The 12,133-nt window shown below is 48.6% G+C and overlaps 1 protein-coding gene across 1 annotated transcript in view; it reads right to left on the bottom strand.

Annotated features, from left to right (window-relative positions):
* The window catches only part of TMEM65 (transmembrane protein 65), a 293,983-nt gene that overhangs the window by 108,147 nt on the left and 173,703 nt on the right, over window positions 1–12,133 (bottom strand). Inside the window, exon 4 of the mRNA XM_078686794.1 lies at window positions 2,448–2,502. Within this exon, the coding sequence (XP_078542920.1) occupies window positions 2,448–2,502 (55 nt within the window). The remainder of the gene's footprint in view (window positions 1–2,447; window positions 2,503–12,133) is intronic.

Raw genomic sequence — 12,133 nt, 5'->3', positions numbered from 1 at the left:
GTAATGTTATTATTCACAGATTAAACGTTTTTCATATTCATTGCACCAGTAAACATTTTCCATGAAACCAGCCACACATTCTAGCCTCAAGTTCATGCTACATGTTGCACCATGCTGATGATACCAATCTCATCCACATTGATAGCTGTAACCTGGTCTCTATTAAGGACTGCTGGATAATTACAAACTCTCACTCGATCTTAAATTCATAGGTCTTCCAGGAATAGAAGAGTTTGAGCGCAGACGGACAACTTAAACAGTGGGGCAGTACTGCCATAATCTCCAAAATACATGAATTGTAAAACAACTGCCACTACAATTTGTTATCACATTTGAGTGTCTTAAGGTTGCCATCTTGCTGTCTCTATTCAACACCATCTACATATTATATACCATCCGCCTCAAGCTTAAACAGCATAATTTAGCCATAATTCAATGACCTCTCACAAAAATAAAAGAGGAAGCCACGCCAGAAAAAAGCATAGCAGGAATATGGATCACTTCCAGTTTGCACAAAGCTAAAGGCTCAGAGAAAGATCCAATCATGCAATCCATTCTCTCCACCACAGCAAACTGCACAAAAAAATCAAATCAACATGTACCAAGATTCCCAAAATAAATCTTGAGTCCACTATATCAATGTCAATACCACAAACCCCCCTGCAATCAGGATACAATCACCAGCCCTCTAATGCAATTGAATGAGGAAAATGCTCTACTAATTGGGACAACCACTGAAAGACTATCTTTAATGCGAAGGCCTCATATTCTCTCTTCACTCGAGAACTATCTAAAGTGATCAAACTCCCCAACCTACCAACTGAACAGATCATATATTTTAAACTAATCCCAAACACAACCACCATGTCAAATTCAGACTTCTGTCCAACCTACCATTATTCTAGCTTCGGTCTGGCCACTGCATTGAATGCGTCACTCATAAAAACGTTATAGATCTACACCACTATCTGGATGAGGAAGACATATGTATTTGTGTGGTATAAGATATCTAATGACTCTCAATACAGTATATTATCAAAGGCTGCTTTCAACACTAGGACATTGCATAGGCTTTCATGGCCTAGTCTTGAGCTGGTCCTGTTCATTCTAATAACAATAATGTATCTTATCATCCTTACGACTCTGTTCGGACTGGTTTCTCCAGAAAACAGAACCTAAAAAAGGATGTTTATGGACCTTCACACACCCTATTGGTGCCATACTTCATCATTGGGTCTCACCCTGGCCCCTATGAACCAGGATGGGCTCTAAAATATTCACTGGAGCTCTTTGAACATTATTCCTATATGGTTCTAGAGATTAAAAATACCTAACGGGCACCTCAGGGTCCTTTGGGTAGAAAAGCCAGAAGCAGCTTTTCCTTTTGAAGTGAGAAAGATCGGATTGATCATTGAAAGTCCCTAATGAAAAACCTCTCTGGAATGGGCAAATTAGCATGTGGTCATTTAACCAGGCCAAAATATTACTCAGTATAATTGTAGAGTACAAACTGGCTTAAACATTTATTAGGCTAATAAGCCTATGGGCAGTTGGGACTGTCTAAGTGTCCTTTCTTGGAGATCAAAGACATAATGCTGCAATTTCTTGAATATTGTGCAAATGGAGACGCAGGCCCAACACACTGGGAAGCTCTTGAATAGTTAATTTTGAAGAAGGTTGGTCACTGGTCCTTTTTGGTTTTTCAGGCACCTAATGGCCTCTGACCTGGAGTTCCACTATCACTCCTTTCATCTTCTGACACACTAGTGTGGTTGAAGTAACACTTTGACGAACTAACTGCCAAATCTACTTTATGGGTTGTACAATGGTGTGTGTAAAGGGTGTAACCGACCCATCATATTGAATTTCAGAATCCTTTATGTTGGGGGCGGGTTCTGTTGCTTGCTTTAAAATTGAAGTTGTTTAGCTTGCATTTTTCATACCAGGGACGTCTGGTGTCTTTGGTGTGACTTCAGGGCTCAGCAGAACCACTGAGCTGGGCATAAAGCGACTTTACCAATCGGTTATCCAGTATTTTTGCAAAGACTTTACTCTATAAAAAGTTGAGAGGTGGGTGAATGTCGCACAGTCTCATTTCAGTTTACTGCCCCATCAATCACAGCTTGTCTAAGATCGCTGTGAAGAGATGAATCCAGCAGAAGCACCCACAAAACAACAATGACTAGACTGGTTAATACAAGTTGAATCTCATATACAATCAACAAATGACCCAAGGACATCCCACAATGTTTTGAATTAGATCAGTAGGAATGAATGAGGATTTGGATTACAAACCGAAACAGTACATATGACAAAAGATACCTTTTTTTAAAAGAAACTCACAATCACACATATCAATTATGAGTGGGAGGACTATCGGAAACATATCACTGTCATACATATAGATTATATGTTAATGAAAATGAGTTAAGAGTATTACCACTTGCCTGCCATCGTTGAAATTCCTAAAACAATTCCAATAGATAATTCTATATGAGTTCCCTAAAATAGAAAAACAATTGATTAATGCTCCAACTCACTAGTAAATCATTTCTGTATGCAATGGGACAGTTGAGACTTGTAACAGTTTAAAACCTGAATTTCTTCAAAATAACATTGATGATTTAACTGTTACCAACCTGTAAGAATGATTTTCCAGTGTTGCTACAGGGGTGTGGGATTCATATCGCCAGACGCCCGAGAGATGTTGGTTTCTGTTAAGGGCAAGAAGATGTAATGTCTATTTCGCCAACTGGACAATTAGATATTAACTAACAGTAAGCAGGATAGAGCTGTGGCGCTCGGGTGCTCACAGTCAATCACAAAGGTATAATGCTATTCATTCAGCAAGGGAAAAGTATCAAGGTCTGTAATAGGCTAAAAGCCCAAGATTCTAGCCTGATATTGGCCGAGGAAAGGCTTAAGCCCATCTCCTAGGTAAATGCATTCTTACTGGGGGGGGTGGGTAAAGGGCCAGGCAATATGTTGCTAATGGAGTTGAGGTGCTACACACTGTTCGAGAGGCTTTGGAGAAAGACTGAGAAGACAATGCTGTCTCGTAGAACACACCTTCAGATTCAGCTGGTAAGATGTTTAGGGCTGAAAGGGGTTCTTTCACTGCCTAATCTCTTCGCTATACCCTGGAACGTTTATGACAGTCTCTAGCCTGTCCCGCTTCTTGCCTCTTGCTACTCCTTAGTCAGATGTTTGTGCCCCTCCTCAAACTATTAGTTCCCCAGGACCTCTAATGCCTGCCCTCATGCTCCTTATGTTGGTCTTTTCTCCCACTAAGGCTCCCATATCTGCCCTGGCCTGATGGAAGATTTTCTCTTTCCCTCCATTTCTGGTTTCCTACGCTAATGGTTAGTGACACATAACGCTCTTGCGCTCATCTGATCCTCTCAGACCCAAGTGTGTATACAGGGTTTACATGTCTGAGGTATGTGTGAGCAGCAGAATGTGTAGGGTGGACTTTTGGAGTGCTGGGTGGATTATATGTGTGCAGGGATGCGTTTCTCTGCATTGGGTTGTGTCTCCTCCAAAAGTGGTAGGTGTGTGTACCTCGTCTGTCTCTCTGTGCCGGAGTAAATGTCTGCAGACCCCGGTGCTGTCTTGTACAGATTCATGTTCACGGGCATATAACCTCTTCATCACAGGATAAGGAGCAAAGAACCCTTACACTTACACACTAAGTGGTTAAACAAACTCAATCAGACAAGAACATTACTTAAAACGGTCCCAAGCACTTGGAGTGTATGAAAGATCAATCATGAGAAACAATGTTCATTATCCAACTGACAAAAGAAAAGACACGAAAATTAAGTATGGAGGCACAGTGTGTTCTATCTGAATCTGTAAGAGAAACCAATGCTGCATAATCATTCCTAAAGACCAGCTACTCTCCAACACTGGATCTTCAATAGAATCACAGAATACCAAACTGTGAGAACATATATATCTAGACATGATGTATACAAAGTTAAGTTTTTAGGGTATACCAATAGTTCTCCATAATGGGTATTTTTTATTAAATGCACAAACGTTAAACATTTCCGCATCTGATTTAGATCCCCCAAGGAGGTACTTTATTATTCGTTTTAAAGCGAAACCACTTGCGAATTCAGTTCAGTAAATCATTATTTCGACAGTAAAAAACCATCATAAAAGTACAATTTATACAATTAAAAAATCATTAAAAACTTCATTAAATTACATTTCTGAACTTTTTGACATTAAAAAAGAAAGACCGAAACAAGTAAAGGATACATTTCATGTGGGGAGGTAATATTCCTGTTCAAATATTTGCTAATCCCTTGTATTCCTCAACCTTACTGCCACTTTTAAAAAACTAGTAATACAACATAGAGTATGCATATCGCTAGCTTTCTGCAAAAAGGGTAATGCAGCTTTTGCCTGGCGGAATTTCTGTTTCCTGAGGATCTCAACCAAAAATCTACGCCTCGGATTCCGGTAAAAAGAACATAAAAGTACAAAATGAAGGGTGGCCTGCGGAGACCTATTGTCGCAGCCGCAGGCACCCTTCTGCTCAATCGTTACAGTAAAACCTGAGGGATACGCTAAAATATTAGGTAACAGATTGAGCCTAAAACGACATAATAAAAATCTATCATGTTGGTTGTACATCAGGAACAGATAGGCTTCCATACCCTCCCCATTGTTGACTCGACAATGAGCTGCAATCGATCCTTTCAACATATCAGCATCACGTCTAGCAGTTTTAAATTTCTCTTTAAGCAGCATTCCACAGGGCTTGGTCGCCCCACTCACTGCTGCCGCTCCTGCCTGCCTTTGCCGCCTCCTGCCTGCAGATTCCTTCGCTCACTGCCCGCTGCTCCTGGGAATTTCCCGCTGCTCCTGGGAATTTCCCGCTGCCCGCTGCTTCTTGGAATTTCCCGCCGCTGCCTCCCTGCGGCCCTGCCCCCCTGCGATTCCATTCGCCGCCCCGCTCCCGCACAGCGGGAGCGCCGAAGGTGCGCCAAAGGTAAGCCCATCTGCGCCCGTCCGCGCCTGGCCTGCGCCCAACGTCAGGACCCCTGGCCCTCCCCGCCGAGGCAAGACGACCCGACTGACCTACGACGCCGCCACTCTCAACGCACTCAATGCCGGCCGGACCCACGCCTGCTGCCGAGCCACCCCGAGACGCACCCACGGACCCTTCACCTGCTGCACCTGCAAGTTCACCTGCCTCCGAACCTGCTCCGCACCCGCCAAGACAAACACCAGCAGAAACACCTCAAGTGCATCCTGATCAACACCCGCTCCGTCCACAGACACGCCGTGGAACTCTGGAACCTCCTCGACGCTACATCACCGGACGTCGCCTTCCTCACGGAAACCTGGATGAACGCCTCCTCTGCACCCGACATCGCCATCGCCATCCTGGACGGGTACAAGATCATCAGGAGGGACCGCATCAACCAGACCGGAGGTGGCATCGCCTTCGTCCACAGGAACACCATCCGCATCACGACCGACGCCAACGACTCCTTCGCTGCAGCCGAACATCTCCACTTCCAGATTCACACCGACCCTCAGAGGCACCCTCGTCTACAGACCCCCGGGACCACGCACACAATTCAGCGAAGACATCACAGACTTCATCAGCCCGCACGCCCTCCCCTCCACTGACTACATCCTCCTCGGGGACCTCAACTTCCACCTGGAGAACAACAAGGATCGCAACACCACCGCCCTGCTGGAAAACCTCGCCAACCTCGGACTCAAGCAACTGGTCAACACCCCCACCCACTATGCCGGCCACACGCTTGATCCCGTCTTCTCTTCCAGCAAGTACATCACCTTCAGCCACGCCACCGGACTCCACTGGACCGACCACAGCTGCGTCCACTTCAGCTTCAAAAGATCCACGACCCACCACCACCCGCAACAGGTACCTCACAGGAATTGGAGCAAGATCACCGCAGACCAGCTAACCACCTCCCTCAGCCAGAGCCCACCCGCCAACACAACGGACCCCAACGAAGCAGCCCGCAACTTCACACAGTGGCTGACCGCCTGCGCCGACGACCTCGCGCCACTAAAGAACCCTCCCAGCAGACCCAGAAGCAAGAAGGCATCCTGGTTCACCGACGACCTCAAGGACTCCAAGAAGACCTGCCGCACCCTCGAGAAAGCCTGGCTTCTCGACCGGACCACCGACAACATGACCGCCCTCAAACACGCTACCCGCAAGCACCACCAGCTCATCCGCACCACCAAGAAGAAATCCCTGAAGGAACGACTGGACAACCACGCCCACGACAGCAAAGAGCTCTTCACTATCGTCAAGGAGTTCTCCAACCCCAGCACCGGCACCAACGACATCACTCCGTCACAAGACCTCTGCGACTCCCTCGCCTCGTTCTTCCACAGCAAGATCGCCGACATCCACAACAGCTGCGGCGCCCCACCCACGCACCCAACCGTCGAACCAACGCCCCCCACCGCCACCCTTCGCACCTGGACCACGGTGACCACCGAAGACACAGCCCGCACGATGAACACCATCCACTCCGGATCACCGACCGACCCCTGCCCACACCACGTCTTCAAAAAGGCCAACTCCACCATCGCACCCCAACTCCGGAACATCATCAACGCCTCCTTCAACACCGCCACCTTCCCGGAGAGCTGGAAGCACGCAGAGATCAGCGCCCTCCTGAAGAAACCTACAGCGGACCCCACCGATCTCAAAAACTTCCGCCCCATCCAGCTCCTCCCTTTTCCTGCTAAAGTCATCGAGAAGATCGTCAACAGACAGCTGACCGCCTTCCTCGAGACAAACGGATCCCTCGACCCCTCGCAGTCCGGCTTCAGAGCCAACCACAGCATCGAGACCCCCCTCATCGCAGCCACCGACGACATCCGGACCCTGCTCGACAAGGGGGAAACAGTGGCCCGCATCCTCCTGGACCTCTCCGCTGCGTTCGACACGGTCTGCCACCGCACCCTAGTCCAGCGCCTCAGCAACATCGGTATCCAAGAGAAGGCACTGGAGTGGATCATCTCGTTCCTCGCCGGAAGAACACAGAGTCCGCCTCCCCCCGTTTCGCTCCGAGGCCACAGAAGTCATCTGCGGCGTCCCGCAAGGATCTTCACTCAGCCCCACCCTCTTCAACATCTACATGAAACCTCTCGCAGCCATCGCACGCCAGCACAACCTCAACATCATCTCTTACGCCGACGACACCCAGCTGACCCTCTCCCTCACCAGAGACCCCGACACCGCCAGAACCTGCCTACACGAAGGGATGAAAGACGTCGCCGAGTGGATGAAGGACAGCCGCCTGAAACTGAACTCGGACAAGACGGAAGTCCTCATCCTGGGATCTTCGCCCTCCGCCTGGGACGACTCCTGGTGGCCCCCAGCCCTGGGCACCGCACCAAAGCCAGCCGACCACTCACGCAACCTGGGCTTCATCCTGGACCCCTCCATCTCGATGACCAGACAAGTCAACGCCGTCTCCTCATCCTGCTTCAACACCCTGCGTATGCTTCGCAAGATCTTCCGCTGGATCCCGACCGAGACCAGGAAGACTGTCACCCAGGCACTCGTCACCAGCCGACTGGACTACGGAAACGCCCTCTACGCCGGAACCACAGCCAAGCTACAGAAAAGACTCCAGCGCATCCAGAACGCCTCCGCCCGACTCATCCTGGATGTCCCCCGACGCAGCCACATCTCCAGCCACCTGAGGAACCTGCACTGGCTCCCCGTCGACAAGAGGATCACGTTCCGGATCCTCACCCACGCACACAAGTCTCTCCACGACCTGGGCCCCAAGTACCTCAACGACCGCCTGACCTTCTACACGCCCACCCGCCAGCTACGGTCCACCAGCCTCGCCCTCGCAGCCGTACCACGCATCCGAAGAGCCACCGCCGGAGGAAGATCCTTCTCTTACCTGGCTGCCAAGACTTGGAACTCCCTCCCCATCCACCTTCGGCTGACCCAGGACCATCTCGCCTTCAGGAAACAACTCAAGACCTGGCTGTTCGAGCAGTAGCATACCCCTCCCCCCAAGCGCCTTGAGCGTCGGGGGGAGTCCGAAGAGCGATGACGCCTCTTGGACTTCTTGTGCTTCTTACCGGACGACGACTTCGACCCGGAGGAGTGCGGCCTACTCTCGGAACTGTGGTGGCTCCGAGCCCGCGACCTGTCCCTCGACCTCCCATGGGACCGAGACCTCTCGCGGCGCGGGACCGACTGCCGGAGTTCGAGTCGCCTGCGGGACCGCTTCCGTCTGGCTTTCGAAGAGAGGGCCCGGCAGTCGGAGCAGGCCTTGTCGTCGTGGTCGACGCCTAGACAAGTTAGACACAGGTGGTGAGGATCCGTGGCCGACATCGTGCGGTCGCAATCCTCGCAGTGTTTAAAGCCAGGCATCCCTACGGCACCGATCGGAGTCGTAGACTTCGAGAAATGATCAAAATGATCCAAAAAGTTAGTAAAAAATGGACTATGGGTTACAGCTTTTTCCAGATCTGCGCTTGCTGGCGTGGAAAAAAGAAGAACTGACATCAGCACGCGGAGGCGGCGTCTAAGTACTCCGACGACGTCATCACGGCGCCCACGACGCCGACGACGGACGCGGAGCCGACGCCTACCGACGCACTAGGGTACTGCTACGCAAAAGTTTCCGGATCCAGTCTGACGCCTGGGGATATTCTAAGGTAAGGAATCTAATACTAACGTGTCTCTGTCAGATATTATATGGCACAGAGTGGTATTATGTGGAGTGTATTTACGTTGCATTGAGAAGAGTGTAATTATGTGGCGTGTAATAATGTGGCACTGAGTGGTATTTGGAGTGTATATTGCATTGAGTGCAGTGTAATTATGTACCATTTAATTATATGGCACTGAGTGGTATTGTTTTGAGTATATGTTGCATTGAGTGCAGTGTAATTATTTAGCATATAATTATGTAGCACTGAGTGGTATTGTGTGGAGTGTGTTGCATTCAGTAGAGTAATTGTGTGGCGTGTAATTATCTGGCACGGAGACGTATTTGGAGTGTATGTTGCATTTAGTGCAGTGTACTTATGTTGCATATAACTATGTGGCACTGAGTGGTATTTGGAGTGTATGTTGCATCGAGTGCAGTGTAATTATTTGGCGTGTAATTATGTGGCACTGAGTGGTATTTGGAGTGTATGTTGCATTGAGTGCAGTGTAATTATGTGCTGTGTAATTAGGTGGCACTGAGTGGTATTTGGAGTGTATGTTGCGTTGAGCACAGCGTAATTATGTAGCATATAACTATGTGGCACTGAGTGGTATTGTGTGGAGTGTATGTTGTATTCAGTAGAGTGTAATTGTGTGGCGTGTAATTATGTGGCACTGAGTGGTATTTGGTAGTATACGTTGCATTGAGTGCAGTGTAATTATTTGGCATGTAATTATGTGACACTGAGTGGTATTTGGAGTGTATGTTGCATTGAGTGCAGTGTAATTATGTGGCACTGAGTGGTATTTCGAGTGTATGTTACATTGAGCGCAGTGTAATTATGTGGCGTGTAAATATGTGGCACTGAGTGGTATTTGGAGTGTATGTTGCTTTGAGTGCAGTGTAATTATGTGGCATATAATTATGCCGCAGTGAGTGGTATTTGGAGTGTATGTTGCGTTGAGTGCAGTGTAATTATGTGGCATATAATTATGCCGCAGTGAGTGGTATTTGGAGTGTATGTTGCGTTGAGTGCAGTGTAATTATGTAGCATATAATTATGTGGCAGAGTGGTATTGTGTGGAGTGTATGTTGCATTGAGTGCAGTGTAATTATGTGGCGTGTAATTATGTGGCACTAAGTGGCATTTGGAGTGTAGGTTGCATTGAGTGCAGTGCAATTATGTAGCATATAATTATGTGTCACTGAGTGGTATTGTGTGGAGTGTATTCAGTAGAGTGTAATTGTGTGGCGTGTAATTATGTGGCACTGAGTGGTATTAGGAGTGTATGTTGCCTTGCGTGCTGTATAATTATGTGGAGTGTAATTATGTGGCACTGAGGGGTATTTGGAGTGTATGTTGCATTGAGTGCAGTGTAATTATGTGGGGTTGTGTCTGGGGTTGTGTGTGGGGGTGTTTGTGGGGGTGAGGGGGATGTGTGGGGGGGGTGTGTGTGGGTGGGGGGGGTGTGTGTGGGTGTGGGGGGTGTGTGTGGGGGGGGTGAGGTGTGTGTGTGTGGGGGGGTGTGGGGCGTGTATGTGTGTGGGTGTGTGTGGGGGGGGTTGTGTGTGTGGGGGGGGTTGTGGGTCATTCTCTCAAGAAAAACAGAAGTGAATGTGTGAACATTAGTCAAAACAACAGTAAACAACACTGCAAAAAATACAAGCATGAAAAATATTGTGGAATCCATGAAGTTGCATAAAAAGAACGAGATAGCTACATTCCCTAAATTTGTAGTACTCGTGTCTGCTACTGTAAATTGTATCCATACACTTTAATGTTATGAACTCCAAAGAATCTTTGCTAGTTTGTTGATGTTTGTGTACATTTGTTGTATGGTTGTTTGTAATAATGATTTCCGTGGAATATTTTATTTGTACTTATTTAAGTGTACCTCAATAGAATTGCAAAACATAAATCTATGAATTGAAATAAAGTTGAAATCGAAATGTGCTGCGTTGCTTTACAAAGACACACAAATGGACATTTGATTGGTTTTGTAAATACCAAATAAGATTTAGCATCTTTGTAAATCCAGGCCTAAATATATAAAAATTCATGTTCCAAAAAAATTAACGAGTTAAAACCCGATGTGAAAACAGGATGGCAAGGAAACCCCACACAGACAAAACAAACCACACTCAGGACCCGAGACCCAAAGCCAAGAATGTATTTGTTTGGGGGGGGGATGTCGCACACACCCCAAACAGCCCCTTAAGCTACGCCCCCCCCTCTTGCTGGGCCGAGAGTTTGGGGTGATTTCGGTTTCCGGTTCAGGGCCAGCCTGGGATACGTGCACCCGCTGCCCCGGGGGCCACCAGGGCTGGGGTGTATTCCACCCCCAAGCCAGATAGGAGGAAACAGCTCGTTACACGGTCATCAGAGTGATGTTCCAGTCCCCACTGAAGACCAGCTGCGGGTGTAATGACCAGCAGATCCGGGGTGTGAATCGGTGCTCCTTGTAACCTCCACGAGCTGGTAGCTCAGTGTGCTATGCACCTGCTGCTGAGATCTGTCCACAGAGCTCATGTGATGTTGCCTTTTCAGACCTCACCCCGCCCCCTTCCCGCCACCCCCCGCCTTGCCTCGTCAGGGGGCGCCGAGTGAGTGAGCTGATGGCAACCAGCCCTCCACCGACCGCTTCAGGGCTGCTGCCAGACCCCAGGCAGGAAGGGAGGTGGGCTCTGAAAGTGTGTGTGTGTGGTGGGGGGAGGGTGTTATGTGGTTAAGAAGGGCGGGGGTCCAAGCCTGTGAGAGGCTAATAAGGCCGATGCTGCAGACACGTGCTCGCTCCACCAGCCCCGGCTGTAGAAGACGAGTGGATGGCGTGCAGCTGCCCAGGAGCAGAGGGGAGACAGTGTGTGCGCTGCCCCGGGAAGAGGGTCGGTTCTTGTTGATGCCTCTGAAGGAGGGGGGACGCCGTGATACCCCCTGGAGCCCATGGTGCAGAGGTGAAGAGGCGCCACAGACTCCCACGTGGGTGGATTTTCTTGTTACCCTAGTTTTTGGATAAATGCGGGGGGGTCACTAAGGAAAAGAAAAGGCGAGGAAGAGAAGGAAAGAAGGGGTTGGGTGGAGTAAAGACTCGGTAAACATCCATAGGGTGGATAGGGGCTCAGAGGAGGTGTGTGGGGGTGGTAGACACGCACAGGTGCGAGCCAGACGGTGGGTGAGAAGTGAATGTCTTTAAAATATGGTGTTAATGATCATACCTAATCCCCAATGATGACACGGGAAGTGGCGGCACAAGTGGTGACGTCATGCCCGTATAATAAAGGGCAAAGGAATATTATGCAGACGCCGTAAATTGACATAACCACAAAGAAATATCAAACGATCATATATTTTTTTTAGATGGTATAAATGACGTGTTTTTCCACATATCCAAGGTCTAAGCTATGAAATGGCTGAAAATGACAATATATTACACACTGACATGTGGAAC

The sequence above is a fragment of the Lissotriton helveticus genome, chromosome 4_1 (genome assembly GCF_964261635.1).
Source record: "Lissotriton helveticus chromosome 4_1, aLisHel1.1, whole genome shotgun sequence".
NCBI lineage: Eukaryota > Metazoa > Chordata > Amphibia > Caudata > Salamandridae > Lissotriton > Lissotriton helveticus.
The sequence above is the reverse complement of the archived record's forward strand: the minus strand, read 5'-3'. Positions and strand labels throughout refer to the sequence as shown.